The 19,959-nt window shown below is 46.2% G+C and overlaps 1 protein-coding gene across 1 annotated transcript in view; it reads left to right on the forward strand.

Annotated features, from left to right (window-relative positions):
• The window catches only part of LOC126092820 (uncharacterized), a gene marked incomplete at its 5' end in the record, with an annotated part of 410,598 nt that overhangs the window by 361,789 nt on the left and 28,850 nt on the right, over positions 1-19,959 (forward strand). Inside the window, one exon of the mRNA XM_049908549.1 lies at positions 15,345-15,528. Within this exon, the coding sequence (XP_049764506.1) occupies positions 15,345-15,528 (184 nt within the window). The remainder of the gene's footprint in view (positions 1-15,344; positions 15,529-19,959) is intronic.

Consider the following 19,959-nt stretch of genomic DNA (forward strand, 5'->3'; position numbering starts at 1 on the left):
TGACCTTACGACTTATCTTAGAAGAAAGATTAAGAAAAGGCAAACCTACGTTTCTAGCATTTGTAGACTTAGAGAAAGCTTTTGACAATGCTAACTGGAATACTCTCTTTCAAATTCTGAAGGTGGCAGCGGTAAAATACAGGGAGCGAAAGGCTATTTACAGTTTGTACAGAAACCAGATGGCAGTTATAAGAGTCGAGGGGCATGAAAGGGAAGCAGTGGTTGGGAAAGGAGTAAGACAGGGTTGTAGCCTCTCCCCAATGTTATTCAATCTGTATATTGAGCAAGCAGTAAAGGAAACAAAAGAAAAATTCGGAGTAGGTATTAAAATTCATGGAGAAGAAGTAAAAACTTTGAGGTTCGCCGATGACATTGTAATTCTGTCAGAGACAGCAAAGGACTTGGAAGAGCAGTTGAACGGAATGGACAGTGTCTTGAATGGAGGATATAAGATGAACATCAACAAAAACAAAACGAGGATAATGGAATGTAGTCAAATTAAGTCGGGTGATGCTGAGGGAATTAGATTAGGAAATGAGACACTTAAAGTAGTAAAGGAGTTTTGCTATTTAGGGAGTAAAATAACCGATGATGGTCGAAGTAGTGAGGATATAAAATGTAGACTGGCAATGGCAAGGAAATCGTTTCTCAAGAAGAGGAATTTGTTAACATCGAGTATAGATTTAAGTGTCAGAAAGTCGTTTCTGAAAGTATTTGTATGGAGTGTAGCCATGTATGGAAGTGAAACATGGACGATAACTAGTTTGGACAAGAAGAGAATAGAAGCTTTCGAAATGTGGTGCTACAGAAGAATGCTGAAGATAATGTGGGTAGATCACGTAACTAATGAGGAGGTATTGAATAGGATTGGGGAGAAGAGAAGTTTGTGGCACAACTTGACTAGAAGAAGGGATCGGTTGGTAGGACATGTTTTGAGGCATCAAGGGATCACAAATTTAGCATTGGAGGGCAGTGTGGAGGGTAAAAATCGTAGAGGGAGACCAAGAGATGGATACACTAAGCAGATTCAGAAGGATGTAGGTTGCAGTAGATACTGGGAGATGAAGAAGCTTGCACAGGATAGAGTAGCATGGAGAGCTGCATCAAACCAGTCTCTGGACTGAAGACCACAACAACAACAACAACAACAAGATCATTTGTAGGACTGTTATAGATTCCCAAGTTCTTTTTCCTTTTCAAACCCGAAACCAGTCTTCTCCTTAATGTTAGTTAATTTGAGCTTTTAGTCTTTTGATAATAGTATTGAGTAGAAATACACTGAGGTGGCAAAAGCCATGTGATAGCGACATGCACACCCACAGATGGCGGTAGTATCGCGTACACGAGGTATTAAAAGGCAGTGCATTGGCGGAGCTGACATTTGCACTCAGGTGATTCATGTGGAAAGCTTTCAAACGTTATTATGGCCGCGCGATGGGAATTAACAGACTTTGATTGCGGAATGGTAGTTGGACCTAGCGCGTGGTATATTCGGAAATGGAAATCGTTAGGAAATTCAATAACCCGAGATCCACAGTGTCAAAGGTGTGCTCAGAATACCATATTTCAGGTATTATCTGTCACCACGGGTCAACTCGGTGGCCGAATGCCTTCACTTAACGACCGAGAGAAGCGGCGTTTGCGTAGAGCTGTCAGTGCTAACAGACAAGCAACACTGTGTTAAATAATCACAGAAATCAATCTGGGAAGTACAATGAACGTATCCGTTAGCATAGTGCTGCGAAATTTGACATTAATGGGCTATGGCGGCAGACGAGCGCCGCCAGTATCTTGCTAAGAGCATGACATCGGCTACAGCGCCTCTGCTCGACATGTGACCGTATCGGTTGGGCCCTAGACGACTGGAAAATCGTGGCATGGTCAGTTGAGTACAGATTTCAATTGGTAAGAGCTTCTGGAAGGATTCAAGTGTCTGAAAGAGCAGAATTTGCAAACGCTTGAAAAACAGACGCAAACTATCCCATGAAAGCCTAGTTTGTAAGTTTCAAGAATCAATTTTAAGCGATGAATCTAGGAATATACCACAGTTTCCTACATATCGCTCACATAGGGATCGCGAAGGCTGCATTGGGCCAATTACAAAGCAGACAGGCTGTTTAGCAATCATTCTTGCCGCATTCCGTATGTGAATGCAACGGGAAAGCACCCTAACATCTGGTACAACGTTGAGTACCCTCCGCCATGCACTACACAGTAATTTGCAGAGTACAGATGTAGATCTAGTTGTAGAACAAGAGCAATGGAAACCAGGGAGCTCTTTCTCTATGGCGCATAGATTGGAAACGCGTCTAGTTCACACAATAAAAGTTAGAATAGGATAAAGCCGAATTCACACGGGACGAGGCAGCTAACGTTGACGTGGGCGCTGACGAGACATCCGACCTGAAGAGAGATAGCGCCATCTTCACAGGGGGCGAGCTGTTCAATGTGATTTACGCTCACAGTGATCTCCAGCGGACGTTATCGGCTTTGACTCACAAACCACACAGTTTACTTACGAAAACGGACGCACGTAAAATACGAAAATGGACGTGCGTAAAATAGCTGCGTTAACTCTGTTAGCGCTTGTCGAGGAACAGCGGAGAAAATCGTGAATCTGATTCTCAACTTTTCGATTGCTTTACTAATCAATTCCTGATAGAGGAATATTACCTAATCCTGTACAACGATTTGAGATACATAATAGTATAAGTTATTCGCTAACTTCGCTGAATTTTCGTACCATTTTCAGTTTTGAATATAAACACCTAAAAAGTTTTTGCATCATCCCGGTTCCCAGAACTCCTGAAGACAGACGTTGATTGTGGATATTGTATCAAAGACACAGTCCCTTTGACTCTTCAGAGATGTCACTAAACCCGCCCAAAGGTGAAAACAACCGTGCATGAGCAGGGTCTATTAGACAGAGGTGGTCCTACAGCTGATCAGCTCCAGTCATTTCACCATGGAGGAGGCACCATCATTGTTGTTCGGACATGGAGGAGATGCAGAGAGACAGAAACTGTCGATAACATGCCTCGCTCAGGCCGCCCAAGGGCTACTACTGCAGTGGATGACCGATACCTACTGATTATGGCTCTGAGGAACCCTGACAGCATCGCCACCATGTTGAATAATGCTTTTCGTGCAACCACAGGACGTCACGTTGCGACTCAAACTGTGCGTAATAGGTTGCATGATGCGCAACTTCACTCCAGACGTCCGTGGCGAGGTCCATCTTTGCAACCACGACACCATGCAGAGCGGTACAGATGGGCCCAACAACATGCCGAATGGACCGCTCAGTATTGGTATCACAGTCTCTTCACCGATGAGTGTTGCATATGCCTTCAACCAGACAATCGTCAGAGACGTGTTTGGAGGCAATCCGGTCAGGCTGAAAGACTTAGACACACAGCGCAGCGAGTGCGAGAAAGTGGAGGTTCCCTGCTGTTTTTGGGTGGCATTAGGTGGGGCCAACGTACGCCGCTGGTGGTCATAGACGGCGCCGTAACGGGAGTACGATCCGTGAACGCCATCTTCTCACCAATAGTGTAATCATATCGGCAGCGTATTGGCGAGGCATTCGTCTTCACGGACGACAGTTCGCGCCCCCATCATGCACATCTTGTGAATGACGTCCTTCACGATAATGACATCGCTCGACTAGAGTGGCCAGCATGTTCTCCAGACATATACCCAATCGAACATGCCTGGGATAGATTGAAAAGGGCTGTTTATGGATGACGTGACCCACCAACCACTCTGAGGGATCTACGCCGAGTCATCTTTGAGGAGTGGGCCAATCTGGAGCAACAGTGCCTTGATGAACTTGTGGATAGTATGCCACGACGAGTACAGGCATGCATCAATGCAAGAGGACGTGCTACTGGGTATTAGAGGTACCGGCGTGTACAGCAATCTGGACCACTACCTCTAAAGGTCTCGCTGTATGGTGGCACAACATGCAATGTGTGATTTTCAGCAGCAATAAAGAGGATGGAAATGATGTTTATGTTGATCTCTGTTCCAATTTTCTGTACGGGTTCCGGAACTCTCGGAACTGAGGTGATGAAAAACTCTTTTTGATGTGTATAGTTAAGGTATAGAGTCAAATGTCAGTCTGCGCATGCATGCTGTCCATATTCTCGGCGTTGCATTGATTACCGACAGTTTAAAAGAATGTACTTACTCAAATAGATTTCAAGATCGAGATCACTTTCCTAATTTCATTCGACTGGTAGAGACGAGCTTTTCAAAATAGCTCACCACAGCTCATCATCATTGAAAAAGATATTTACCAGTAAGATACGAACATGAGCGAATCCATAAATCCAAAGGTAGGTTATATATATATATATATATATATATATATATATATATATATATATATATATATATATATATATAGCCTCGTTAAGATGTCTGGGCGCTGGGGACACATTCCAGACGTTGAACTTTGCAACAAGAAGTAAGTTCGTTTAAGTAGTGCCAAAAATCAGGGACTGCCTTCTCAACGTTACTAAACAAGTAATGCGCGGCGTGGTCGCGTATCTGTGTCACAGAATTCGTTTTTACTCTCGGCAAATATACATCCGGGAAGAGGTGCGATTGTGCAGTGATCTGTTCGGCAGTCACGTGTGTGAGGAAAGCCAACCTCTGGCGCGCCAAAAGCCAAACGAGGTGAATTTGATGTAGATGAGACTGAAACACCTCCTTCCCGTTAGCCGCTATGTAGGAAGCGAATTGAATGCCCGTATCAAGAGTGGCGGCGCTCACAATGTCCCACACGATACACCACTCTATATGGGAGTATTTCCTTTCAACCATGATCGGCGCCTACTCCGTTGCAGGTTGTTGTGCATCGCACTCGGCGATGCGAAACGTGTGGGCAATTGCGCAGTGCGGATCTAACTTAGTTCAAGGAAGAATTGGCCAGTATCGCAGAAAGAACTGCCCATACTAAGAAAGGATGACAAAGCTGCCAACAGGCGGCAGGCAGTGATGGCTGGATCGGAAGCGTCTGTGCAGCATGACGAATGCGCGACGCCAAATAGACTTTGGCATATCTCGTCAGTTGAAAAAACACCTAGAGTCCTAAGACAGTCAACCGTTATTCTCGCTCTGAACTAATGGAGGCCTGCAGTTGATGCTATCGAGCGCTGTAGTTTAGTTGTGAAATCAATGCCCAAGCAACGTATAGTGTCATCTACTCGTAAGGGGGGTGACATCTCCATAGGGCAGTCCGTTACCTACAGACAGAGCATGCGATTTTTGGACGTTGAGACTATTGCCCGATGCTGTGACGAAGGTCACTACCCATGCCAGTGCTGCTCAGATATCATCGCCGTCACGAATTTACACTAGATCGCCGGCATAGGCAATGCAGCAAAAAGTGTGTCTGCCAAATGTCATCTGCGTCAGGTGTCTATGGAGGCCACAAGGCAACGGTTCCAAAGCGAGGGTGTACAATGTCGCTGAGAAAGTTGAGCCCCCTCTCACCGAACTCTGGATCAGGACCAGCGGTGTTGGACAGCCGTTCTACAACGCCCTAGAAGTTGCGCCACAAAGAAGACGCATCACTACCTCACGATTGTTTCTGGAAAATGCGTGGTCAACTCTATTAAATACCTGGCTGATGTCGTGGGAAGGCAAGACCCCAGGCATTTGGGGAACTTGACAAGTACCTCATGTCGCGATACCGACAGAGGTCAGCGCGGATGTGAAATGACATAACGGATGGTCCGCTTGATACACACCGCAGGCGGTCGAGTGAAAATCTTCATTTCACTGTCGAGTAAGGTCAAGGGGCGATAACTGCAGATCCTGGATCCTCCTTGTGGTTTATGTATGGGTACAATCAGTCCTACAAGGAAGGCTACATGGAGCTGCACTGTTGGAGATAGTAGATCACGGCAGATATCCACTCAGGCAGGGGACAGCAGTTGCTGGAAAACCCAGTAGAAGAGAGGGAGGCGACTTACGGGCGACTCCTGTCTGTATCTCTTCAAGGACTTCTGCTCCTTTACATCTACAATCAAATCCGTTGCCCCGGCTAGGGGAGGGGGGGGGGGAGGGGGTGACGATGCTCCAAGTACAGCCAAGTGTAGTGGGCGTTTCTTGTATCGTGCTGTCTAGGAGTCATCCATCACCCATCGTGACAATGTGGATCAAGGCGCATCGCTGAAGCGTGGAAAGTCTCTCCTGTCTTGAGTGCAGCCACTGAGGGTGGCATCCTATGAGGATAGTGATCTGGACCTTGGCGTTTACTGTGCAGACGAAAGCATCAGTGTGTAACAATACAACAGAAAGCTGTAATAGAAGCCCATGGAGAAGCTTGGTGCAGAGTAACCATCACGAAAGGGCAGAGTGCTAGTGCCGCGCAGGTGAGTGCAGGAGTTCCACATGTCCTCTATGAGCCGCCGACGTTCTGGAGAAGCGAGATGGACCACATGCAACTTTCATGGATCACGGCTTTGCCGTACACTCTAGTGGCCGCATGGTCGGAAAACGCTAAGTGCCACACTGAAGCAGATCTTATCCCCCTGACTGTGCAGTACGAGATGTAAACCCGATCAATGCGGCTAGATAAATGGCTAGTATAGTGTGTCAATCCAGACCGATCGCCTTAAACGTTCTCTTATGATTCACAAGTTTGAGGTCAATGATAACTGTGGTAAATTCTGCGGACAGAGAGTGATGCAATAACTAGCCCTTGGGCGCTTGGGTGCAGTTGAAATCTCCTTCCAGTAAAAAGGCATCCTACCATCCCATATGGAGGGATATCACTGCATTTGTGAACAAGGTAAATCGTTCATAACGCCGATCCGATCCGGATGGAGCATAGATGTTTATGAGTCCAACTCATTGGACAGCAAGAGCGGTACCTCTGACCTGAGGGAGATACTCGATGTCTTCAGTGGCCGGCCGCTGTTGCACAGCGGTTCTAGGCGCTTCAGTCCGGAACCGCTCTGCTGCTGCGGTCGCAGGTTCGAACCCTGCCTCAGGCATGGATGTGTCTGATGTCCTTAGGTTAGTTAAGTTTACGTAGTTCTAAGCCTAGGGCACTGACGACCTCAGATGTTAAGTCCCATAATGCTTAGAGCCACTTGAACCATTTGAAAGTCTTCGGCAAGCATAGCTTCCTGGAGGAAAACCGCCACTCGCTACATGTAGCAGACGCACGTGAGATAATAAATCGTGTGTCTGAATGATCCTGTGAAATCTTCGACTGTCATCGACATTCACGTCCTGAAGGAGGGCAATATCAATGTCTGCTGCATTGAGCATGTCTTGGAACATGGCCAGTTGGCGTTCACGTACGTTACTGGTATTAATTGTTGTTAGCCGCTAAGTATAATCGTTTACCACCTCCAGTAAGTTGTTCAGTACAGCGTTTGTGGTCTCCAGGGGTGGTCCCATAAAAGCTGCCGATGCTGCTGCGGTCACTGTGACGGGACGGTGCTGGATAAATCCGAGGTGGCACCAACGCCCACGGAGCCCACGGGGTATTCTGATTCCTCCTCGATGTCGTCCACCCAAGAGTCAGACATGACACTTGATAGCCACATCTTATAAGCAGGCGGTTGACCGTAGGCGGCAGGCGCAGCTACTGTAGCCGCTGCGACATCGTGGCGTTGCGTCATCCGATGACGAGTTCTCCTCCTATTCGTGCATCCAAAGAAGGCAATCGGCAGATAGCGTAGGGCGTCGCTTCTGTCGTTTTCTCAGAGAGCGTTGCTTGCGCACAAGTTGTGCAGTGTCGGAATGCGTGTGGCAGTCATGCGACGCTGCCCACCTACGGGAGGAAGGCAGAAGTCGGTACAACTCCTGATTCGGCATGCATGAACAAAATGGTTCAAATGGCTCTGAGCACTATGGGACTTAACATCTATGGTCATCAGTCCCCTAGAACTTAGACCTACTTAAACCTAACTAACCTAAGGACATCACACAACACCCAGTCATCACGAGGCAGAGAAAATCCCTGACCCCGCCGGGAATCGAACCCGGGAACCCGTGCGCGGGAAGCGAGAACCCGAAAGAACAGATACCATCTTCATGTAGTTAAGGCTAACCGGCCATTGACTTCTTCTTCTGTGCTGGATGCACACGTATTGCCCGAACTCTTACGGGACTCAGTAAGATTGCCTGCCCCGTGTAATGAGTGTAATGGGCAGGGGCACTACGAATGTAGTGTGTGGAAATTAAGCTGGGTATGTGGGTCTCACGGGGAGCGTGCAAGGGATAAATCTCTGCAGTCACGCCATCCTCTGTGCCCTCGGTGGCTCAGATGGATAGAGCCTCTGCCATGTAAGTAGGAGATCCCGAGTTCGAGTCCCGGTCGGGGCACACATTTTCTACTGACCCCGTTGACCTGTATCAACACCTGTCGACAGCTTAGGGTCTTGATTTAATTATTATTTCAACGTAGAAGGAGGTGTGCGGCGCTGTCGTCGACCGTCGACGACGGCAGTATGTGTCGATCCTGGGCAAAAATATCTGCCGCTTTCGTATCCGCTGCGTAGGTTAGGGGGCATGTAGTGCGCGTCGCATCGGTTGGAACATCGCTGACCGGTCTCTGAAGCAGCCTGCGTTGGACACTTGCCGATCGGACATCACCCATCCTGGCCGTAACCGACACAGGTACACGGCTATCAATGTCAAATGTGTGTGAAATCTTATGGGACTTAACTGCTAAGGTCATCAGTCCCTAAGCTTACACACTACTTAACCTACATTATCCTAAGGACAAACACACACACCCATGCCCCAGGGAGAACTCGAACCTCCGCCGGGACCAGCCGCACAGCCCATGACTGCAGCGCCCAGGACCGCTCGGCTAATCCCGCGCGGCACGCGGCTGTACATGACGATGGCCCTGGAGCCCCCGATAACTAAGTAGGTCGGCACGTGCTTTGTCAGTTCAACCGTGATTTTCCGCACACCGTTTAAGACGTGATGTGTCTCAGACGTTTGCACTTTTCAGCCAAGTGACGTATCACGTTACCATACGCTTTGAGTGCTGTCATCACAAAATCTGGTGGGACTTCGAAAAGGAGCTCGAAGACCGTCAGAGTGTGGAGGCAAAATCCAGCGTGGTCTATCGTGACGGCACAATGTGACCGTCAAGGAACCTTAATTTGAGAACACTAGTGTGTCTGCGCTCATCTGTGCACATCCCTTGATTTATCAATTTATTGATAAGAGGATCGCTATGATGTGTTGTGGTGCAATATGAAGGTAGCCTCGAATAAAACGTTCAGTTACATTTGGTGGACGTCTTGCAACATCCGCTTGAAAAGAGATCTTAATTGTGACCTGGCGGTACGAGTGTGCCATGGCGCTCACGAAAGACGGTCGCGATATCCTTGCTGCGGTGAGAAGGTAAACAGGAAACAGTAGCGCCCGCTGCATGACAGGCGGGACACAAACAAGACGTCGTGCCTTACCGCTGTCTAAAGGCAGTCGTCAACTTTGCTACGACAACAACATGACAGCGAGGCGTTCAAAAATGGTTCAAATGGCTATGAGCACTATGGGACTCTACTTCTGAGGTCATTAGTCCCATAGAACTAAGAACTAGTTAAACCTAGGTAACCTAAGGACATCACACACATCCATGCCCGAGGCAGGATTCGATCCTGCGACCGTAGCGGTCTCGCGGTTCCAGACAGCAGCGCCTAGAACCGCACGGCCACTTCGGCCGGCAGCTAGGCGTTGTTATGTGACAGAAACTGTCTAAAGACCGTATCAACAAACGTCTTACCTATGACGAAGAGTAGCTAAACGACTTGCATTTGATAGATCATTATTGTGCCGTAGCATTGGAACGGTATTGTATTGTACTGTATTGTATGTTAACCGGGGCCTAGAAACGACGGAGACGCTCCGTCCCCGCCGCAGCCGCAGTGGTCTACAACCCCACGACGACTACCGCAGTCCACTTCCGCTTCACCCCTCCGCCGCCCCACACCGAACCCAGGGTTGTTGTGCGGTTCGGCTCCAGGTGGACCCCCCCCCCCCCCACCCTCCCACCAGGGAACGTTTCATACCAGACGAGAGTAACCCCTATGTTTGCGCGGTAGAGTAATGGTGATGTGAGCTTACGTGGAGAACTTGTTTGCGCAGCAATCGCCGACATAGTGTAGCGGAGACGGAATAAGTGGAACCAGCCCGCATTTGCCTTGGGAGATGGAAAACCGCCTAAAAACCATCCACAGACTGGCCGGCTCACCGGCCCTCGACACAAGTCCGCCAGTGGGATTCATGCCGGGGACCAGGCGCTCCTTCCCGCCCACTGCACGGCTAACCGGGCGGGCCTTGAAACGGTATACTTCCATAGCACACAACTTATAACACTAAAAATGTCAAATACTGGAAGCCTCTGTCTACCGATGTGGAGTTTCTTACCATTTTATTGTAATAAGAAAATTTGTGTCCACCTCCTTCCAAATTCTTTTTTTCTCTATTTGTTTTCTAAAACACTCTGGGTCTTTCTTATTAATTTAACAGAAATAGTACCTACAATAGTAGATCTTATTTATTATAAATAATGTATTGGCTACAATAATTGTTGCAAAGACCAACGACTGGGATGTTACGCCAGTACCGATAAATCTGAACATAACTCCCACACTATGCCAGAAAGTAAAAACAAATAACATAGTGCAAGTTTTTCCTGTTACGAAACTTTGGGTAAGATATATATCAAGGTTTTATGGAGTGCCTCATGTTTATATCTTGTGGGTAACTAGCTTTTTCGATGATGATGGCAGCTTCGGAAAAAATCTCCTCTTCCATTCGAATAAAATTACGAAACGGTTCTCCATCTTGAAATCTGCGTGATGAAGTGCGTCAATGCAACATCGATAATATGGATATTATGCAAGCGCAAACTGGCATTAGCCACTATAGCCCTACTTTATATTCAATTTAAAACAAAAAATGGGGCGAAGATTCAATTTAGTTAAGAAATAACTTCTACTAGTACGTACAATGAGGTTACTATAATCATAGGATAACAATATGCATATATACAAATGGCGGTAGTGTAGTGTGCACAACATACGAAAGGGTAGTGCGTTGGCGGAGCTGTCATTTCTACTCAAGTGAGTCTTCTGAAAAGGATTCCGAGGTGATTATGGCCCCACGACGGGAATTAACAGACTGTGAACGCGGAATGCTAGTTGGAGCTAGACGCAAAGGACATTCCTTTCCGGAAATCGTTACGAAATTCAATATTCCGAGATTCACTTCATCAAGAGCGTGCCGAGAGTGCCATATTTTAGGCATTACCTCTCACCACGGAAAGCGCAGTGGCCGACGGCCTTCACTTCACGACCGAGAGCATACTGTCAGGGCTAACAGACGAGCATCGCTGGGTGAAATAAACGCAGAAATCAATGTGCAACTTACGACGAGCGTATCCGTTAGCACAGTGCGGCGAAATTTGGCGTTAATGGGCTATGACAGCATACTACTAACGCGAGTGTCTCTGCTTACAGCACGACATTACCTGCAGCACCTCTCCTGGGCTCGTGAGCACATCGGTTGGACCCTAGATGACTAGGAAACCATGGCCTTGTCAGATGAGTCCCGATTTCAGTTGGTTAGAGCTCATGATAGGGTTAGAGTGCGGTGCAGATACCACGAAGCCATAGACCCAAGTTATTAACAAGCCGTTTTGCAAGCTGGTGGTGGCTCCATGATGATGTGAGCTGTGTTTACATAGTTTCGACTGGGTCCTCTGGTTTCGGAAACCTTTAGGGAGTTCAGTATTGCGACATCCACAGTGTCAAGAATCTTCCGAGAAACCCAAATTTCAGGCATTACCTCTCACCACGGACAACGCAGAGGCCGATGACCTTCACTTAACGACCGAGAGCAGCAGTATTTGCGTAGAGCTGTCAGTGCTAACAGACAAGCAACGCTGCGTGAAATAACTGCAGAAACCAATGTGGGACGTATGACGAACGTAACCTTTAGGAGAGTGCGGCGTAATTTGTCTTGCGTTATGACAGCAGACGTTCGACGTGAGCGCCTTAGCTAACAGCACAACAGCACCCGCAACGACTCTCCTGGGCTTGTGAACATATCGGTTGGACCCTAGCCTACTGGAAAACCGTGGCCTGATCAGATGAGTCCACATTTCAGTTGATGAAAGCTGATGGTATGGTCTGACTGTGGTGCAGACCGGACGGCCGCTGTGGTGGAGAGGTTCTAGGCGCTTCAGACGGGACCCCAGGTTCGAATCCTGCCTCCGCCATGGATGTGTGTGATGCCCTGAGGTTAGTTAGGTTTAAGTAGTTTCTAATTGTAGGGGCCTGATGACCTCAGGTGTTAAGGCCTATGGTTCTTAGAGCCATTTTGTGGTGCAGACCCTTCGAAACTATGGGTCCAAGTTGTCAACAAGGCACTGTGCAAGCTCGTGATGGTGTGGTATATGTTTACATGGAATAGACTGTCTCGCACAGTCCACCTTAACCGATCATTGACTGAAAATGGTTACGTTCGGCTACAGGGCAACAATTTGGACTTGAAGTTCCCAAACAAGGATGTCATGTTATCAGGCCACAATTGTTCGCGATTGGTTTGAAGAACATTCTGAGCAATTCGAGCTAATGATTTGGTCGCTGAGATCGCCCAACATGAACTTCATCGAACATTTATGGAACATAATCGAAAGGCCAGTATGTGCACCGGCAACTCTTTCGCTATTATGGAGGGCTATAGAAACAGCAAGACTCAGTATTTATGCAGGGGACTTGCGACGACTTGTTGAGTTCATGCTACACCGAGCTGCTGCAATACACCGAGTAAAAGGAGATCTGACACGATATTAGGAGGTTCACCATGACTTCTGCCACCTCAGGCTAGTCGCACCGTTGTACAACAAAAAATGGTTCAAATGGCTCTGAGCACTGTGGGACTCAACTGCTGTTGTCATAAGTCCCCTAGAACTTAGAACTACTTAAACCTAACTAACCTAAGGACAGTACACAACACCCAGCCATCACGAGGCAGAGAAAATCCCTGACCCCGCCGGGAATCGAACCCGGGAACCCGAGCGTGGGAAGCGAGAACGCTACCGCACGACCACGAGATGCGGGCGTTGTACAACATTATTCGCCATTGAAGTCATCGACGATTCCAGAGTCTTCATAGCGATTTCCTCCATTTTCCTTCGATAATCGCTAATAGAGTTAAGGCAGCTATTTTAAGAGCGTCATTTTCGTAAAGGAACTGTTTAACTTCGTCAGATGCCGCAGACAGCTCCTGGAGAGCACTGAGGTCGTAAATCACGGTGAGAATCACGTTCCTTGAGATGTAGAGATGGGCAAACTCGTTCATCCTTGGGAACTAGTTCACTGCTGATCGTCATTTTTGGGGAACCGTTCATTTTTACTCGTTCACCGTTCATTTGTGCTTGGTATATGGTTCTTATGAAGAACTGAAAACTAGTAGTGTAGGTGCCTGAAGGATGGAGGGCACCAAGAGGGGGCACTTGTCTCCCCCCTGGAGTATAGAGTTTTTATTCATTACAGAATTCTTACACACTTTTAGAAGTAATTTCAGTGATTCTGCAGAACCTCTCGTTTAGCCAACTGTAGCGTTGTGTGGCTGATCGCAGGGAAATAATATAGGGTGGCGCACGGAAAACCGGACCGGAGTACAGACTGCTCGCCAATTACGGACGATGTGTTGCCCGTTACGAGCAGACAAAAACAAACAGAAAAACATGTAATAATTAGGCAGCGAAAAAATAACAAGCTAATGCAAGCAACAATTGCGAAACAATCGATGACGATGTGTACAGAGCTGGAGAAGAGAACATGAAAATCTCACGCGACGTGCATGGGCTATAGCACATGTAGTCTTGTAAATCTGTTGGTGGCTGTTTCCCAACTTAATAGACCACAAGTGTCTTGTATAAAATTCTTCATTTCTACTTCCACTGCATAGCTATGCTACGTTGTAAAGAATAATCGTTTACACCCTATATATACTTCACGTTGTCTCTGAGTTCGTAGGCGAAGTAGAGACTTCATGGAAGCATAAAATAAAATGTGGTTTTCTCATCATACTTGCGTCACACGCTTAGTAAAACTTAGGTTTTAATGTTGCATTGTTAAAGTTAATGTAGCAATAATAATAATAATAATAATAATTAAGTTCGCAGTAATAAAGTTTTTGGTTTGGAAGGTCCTTCTGACCAAATGTTTTTGAGATAATAAGTAAATACGATTTTATGGCAATCTATGACTTTTCAAATGGAGAGGCACCGCTTTCCCTACCGAGTCAAAATGACCCACAACCCAATTTTTTTTCCCAAAGAAACCTAACTAGCAGCATTGCAAATTGGAAACAACCAAACTTAAAAATAATTAGAGCCTTCCTAAATGTAATGTTTTGTATATGAAAGATAAACGAAAATCGTTTTATATGAATTTTTTTACACTAAAAATTAAGCAAATTATTGAAAGTTAGTTGCTAAATCAAGTCGATGAAACCAAAAAATATATGAATAACAAAAAAACTTGCCTTGTTATAAGTATGTCTTCTGCTGTTCATCGATATAATGAAGTGAGCTGATATGCCCTTTTGTTACCTGAAGAGACGTACCTATTAGATACAACGTATTTTTTATGTAATTTACGTAACTATCAAATACTTTTTGATTACCGGTCGTGGACGCTGAGTAGCCAGAACCAAGTGCAAGAACAGTTTGGAACACATGTAAAATGGGCGAGCGCAGTGAATTAAACGAACAACTGGATACTAAACAACTAGGAACAGTCGCCAGTGGAACCGAGACAGGTGGTCATGCGAAGAACGACGAGTGCGGCCGAGGGAGACCGAGACTGAGACGAGCACGCGACCGAGGCTGGAACGATAACTGCCGAAGCGACCGCCGCGACCGAAGTGAACTATGAACCGATCGTTCCTCGTTCCCGGGACCTATAAGTAGACCGCCGCGACCGAAGTGAACTATGAACCGATCGTTCCTCGTTCCCGGGACCTATAAGAAGACCGCCGCGACCGAAGTGACCTATGAACTGATCGTTCCTCGGAGTTCGTTCCTCGGTCCTTTCGTTCATCTTGGTGAACCGCTCCTTTGCACCCGTTCGTTTGCGAACTACCCATCTCTATTGAGATGCACCAAGTCGTTTCAGAGCATGCAGCAACCACGAAAAACATCACGTCTGGCGTGCTTCGCGTCGAGGAACAGGTCCTTTGTGAGGACGGCTGTAACGCTGCAGTCGATCCGATAGCGCGGACACGAGCTTGCGCCGCAGACTTGAGCTGTAGCTTTAAGGGCGCCGTGGCTGGCTGTTGTGCAGGTGCTGGGCTACGGCGTGGTGCTGGTGGCGTTCGCGCTGCAGCTGCCGCTCAGCCTGGCGGTCGGCCGCCTGCAGGGGTCGTGGCGGCTGCTGGTCGCAGACCTCTACCACCTCGCCTCCTTCTTCGGCACCGTCAACGTCTGGCGGGGCGTATGGAACGTCCTCGAGATCTTCCTCCTACAAGGTGATTTGCTTCCTCTGCCAGTCTATCCTCGAGCAGTGGATTCTAATCATGCGGCGATACCTCCAAGAGTTACACTGAAACGGTTTTAGTTTCGAGTTCACTCACGAAACAAAACTATACAGTGCATCACACAAGAAACTGCTTTGGCACAAACTCGAGATTCGAATAACAATGAACTAGCTAAAAGAGAATACGTAACTAACTAATCTCCTCCCGAACAGGCCATGAAGGCCCAACGGTATCAACCGGCCGCCGTGTCATCGTTAGCCAATAGGCGTCTTTGTTGTTGTTGTTGTCTTCAGTCCTGAGACTGGTTTGATGCAGCTCTCCGTGCTACTCTATCCTGTGCAAGTTTCTTCATCTCCCAATACGTACTGCAGCCTACATCCTTCTGAATCTGCTTAGTGTATTCATCTCTTGGTCTCCCTCTACGATTTTTACCCTTCACGCTGCCCTCCAATACTAAATTGGTGATCCCTTGATGCCTCAGAACATGTCCTACCAACCGATCCCTTCTTCTTGTCAAGTTGTGCCACAAACACCTCTTCTCCCCAGTTCTGTTCAATACCTCCTCATTAGTTACGTGATCTACCCATTTAATCTTCAGCATTCTTCTGTAGCACCACATTTCAAAAGCTTCTATTCTCTTCTTGTCCAAACTACTTATCGTCCACGTCTCACTTCCATACATGGCTACACTCCATACAAATACTTTCAGAAACGACTTCCTGACACTTAAATCTATACTCGATGTTAACAAATTTCCCTTCTTCAGAAACGATTTCCTTGCCATTGCCAGTCTACATTTTATATCCTCTCTACTTCGACCATCATCAGTTATTTTGCTCCCCAAATAGCAAAACTCCTTTACTACTTTAAGTGTCTCATTTCCTAATCTAATTCCCTCAGCATCACCCGACTTAATTCGACTACATTCCATTATCCTCGTTTTGCTTTTGTTGATGTTCATCTTACATCCTCCTTTCAAGACACTGTCCATTCCGTTCAACTGCTCTTCCAAGTCCTTTGCTGTCCCTGACAGAATTACAATGTCATCGGCGAACCTCAAAGTTTTTATTTCTTCTCGATGGATTTTAATACCTACTCCGAACTTTTCTTTTGTTTCCTTTGTTGCTTGCTCAATAAACAGATTGAATAACATCGGGGATAGGCTACAACCCTGTCTCACTCCCTTCCCAACCACTGCTTCCCTTTCATACCCCTCGACCCTTATAACTGCCATCTGGTTTCTGTACAAATTATAAATAGCCTTTCGCTCCCTGTAGAGAATAGTAATATTAAAAAGCATGTAGTTACATGTTCATAAGAGATGGTGGAAGTGATGGCCATAGCCATCCACGCATTGCTGACTTTGTGCGATAACATCATCAGCAACATGCTGTAATTCTGCATGTGTGCTGTTGTTAATTTCTCTAGTAATTTTCCGTTTAAGATTGTCTATTGTTCGAGGACTGTCAGTATAAACTTTGCTTTTTAGTGTGTCCCATAAATAAAACTCAGACAGTGTTAAATCCGGGGACGTTGGAAGCCAGACGCCACTACTGTTATTTCTGTCTTCAGGGAACATGTTAGTAATTTGGGCCATAATTTGGTTGGATATGTGAGCAGTTGCTCCATTTCCTTGAAATACAGCTTCTGTTAATTGTGCATGGGAAGGCTCAATGATCTCTAGATATCTGGCTCTGTTTAAGTGTAATTGAAAAATATGGGGCCAACAATTCGCATGCTAGACAATCCGCACCGAAAAACTATCTTCTCTAAGTGGAGATGTTCTTAATGCAGAACATGTGGACTGTCCTGCGACAAGTATATACAATTGCGCGAATTTACGTAACCTGACAAATGAAACCAGGCCTCATCTGATATGAAGTAAAGCAAGCGGTCCACATAACCGTTTGCAGCTGACGTTAAAAGTAAACGTTTGTTTACGTTCCTCGATAGAGCCTCCCTTTGTGTAACACTCCACAACATCAATTCACTGTTCTAACGCAAACTGCCACATTTCTGTAACAACTCAACAATACAAGCATCTCACAGCAACTGACTCACACAGCTGCACTCAACTTTCAGATAAAATGCAGTGTAGCCAACTTTCGAGACAGTGTGCCACTTCACAAGCAGTTCGACTACAGCTCATTAATCGGTACTTGTGTGAGACACCCTGTGTTATAAAAAAATCTGTTATCAATATTTCGTTAGTTTGTAACACGTATTGGATCTATTATTTTATTCACACCTGTTACTTTACCAGCAACTGCAGTATTTTCTTTTTTTCAGAATAAAAATCAGTTTTCAGTTGCACAGATACTTTTATTTTGCATTACCAGTTTCAACAAATTAATTTGTCACTTTCAGAAGCTTACAAAATTAGATTCAAATGGTTCAAATGGCTCTGAGCACTATGGGACTTAACATCTTAGGTCATCAGTCCCCTAGAACTTAGAACTACTTAAACCTAACTAACCTAAGGACATCACACACATCCATGCCCGAGGCAGGATTCGAACCTGTGACCGTAGCAGTCCCGCGGTTCCGGACTGAAGCGCCTAGAACCGCACGGCCACCACGGCCGGCTACAAAATTAGACCTTGGCCATACCGTTATCTAAAATATAAGAATTATGTTACATAAACCTACTTAGATGTGGTTTAACAGATGTCAATATCCTTCGGAAGAGCACAACACCATGACACGTCCAAAACTGTGCAATTCGTATATGATTATTGTAAGCATGTTTTACAGATTGGTAATTTACACTAAATGAATCTCACCTATGAACATGTCAAGCTGTTGTATTATATATCAAAGTGAAATAAGGATATTATATACTGTATGTTCGGAAATTCCCATTACAAACCTGAACCCATGTCCGGAAACGTCACCCAACGACGCTACAGACCGTCAGTGTTACAGGCGCCAGCACCTGTAAATGTGTGTATACACAGTGTGATTCCATGAGGATGATACAGACTTTCTAGGATGATGGAGACGGATATATGTATAAATTTGAGGTAAGGGTCTCTGGTTCGAAAATGAACGAGTCCAGAGTTACGAGAAGAGAAAATCCTTCTGATACATCTGACAGTGGAATACACGTACCGGTACTGTTGTTGCTAATTCTAGTGTAGGCAAGTTTCAGAGGTGTTAGTATGGACCAAAACGAGAAGCAATGTCAGGGAAACAAGGACTCAAATGTATACCTCAAGAACTACGGGTTCTTATTCAGTAGATGAGATGACTCTCACAGTTGCGAAGATGTACAAGTGCTCATAGCTCCACAAGTGTGCACTTAGAGCCCGAGTTTACTTAATATTTCTTCCTTGTTTTCGTCCATCTACCACCTCTGAAAGTTGCATACCCTACATTCTTAGCAGCAACAGTAGCGGTACATGTAGTCCACTGTCAGATATATCAGAACGATTTTCGCTTGTAACTTTCGACTCGTTCATTTCAGAACCACGGACCCTTACTTCAGATTGATTCATTTATCCGCCTCCATCATCCTAGACAGTTTGTAACATCATAACGGAACACCCTGTGTATACACACATTTACTGCTGCCGGCGCCTGTAACTTCCACACTCTGTAACGTCGTGAATGACGTTTACGGACATGGATTCCTGTTCAAAATATTATGTTCTTGTTACCCTCTACAAGTCTTAGAAGTATGTAAGGGATTTCCGAACACCCCATGCAATACATTTGAAAAACACTGTACGTAGTTCTACTTTCTAAAAGAAATGGCTAATTTGAACATTTTATAATGTTAAAAGTATGTAAGGCAATTTCCTAACACCCCGTGCATACATTTGAAAGTCATTGTACGTAGTTCTACTTTCCAAAAGGAATGGGCTAATTTGAACATTTTATAATGATGATGATGTCCCATACTCCGAGGAGCGTAGGGGACGAGGCGCGAGACCCACACCGCTTTACTAGGCAAGGTCCTAGTGAAGGTGGTTTGCCATTGCCTTACTCCGACCGTAATTGGGATGAATGATAATGATGACGACACAACAACCCCGAGTCATCTCGAGGCAGAAAAAATCCCTGACCCCGCCGGGAATCGAACCCGGGACTCCGTGCGCGGGAAGCAAGAACGCTACCGTAAGACCACGAGCTGCGGACGCATTGTGCCGGACCGAGACTCGAACTCGGGACCTTTGCCTTTCGCGGGCAAGTGCTCTACCAACTGAGATGCCCAAGATTGAGTCACGACCCGTCCTCACAGTTTAAATTCCGCCAGTACATCGTCTCTTACCTTCCAAACTTCGCAGAAGCTCTCCTGCATACCTGCAGAACTAACACTCCTGGAAGAAAGGATATTGCGGCGACATGGCTTAGCCACAGCCTGGGTGATGTTTCCAGAATGAAAGGCAAAGGTCCCGAGTTCGAGTGTCGGTCCGGCAC

Source organism: Schistocerca cancellata, chromosome 7 (genome assembly GCF_023864275.1).
Source record: "Schistocerca cancellata isolate TAMUIC-IGC-003103 chromosome 7, iqSchCanc2.1, whole genome shotgun sequence".
Taxonomy (NCBI): Eukaryota; Metazoa; Arthropoda; class Insecta; order Orthoptera; family Acrididae; genus Schistocerca; species Schistocerca cancellata.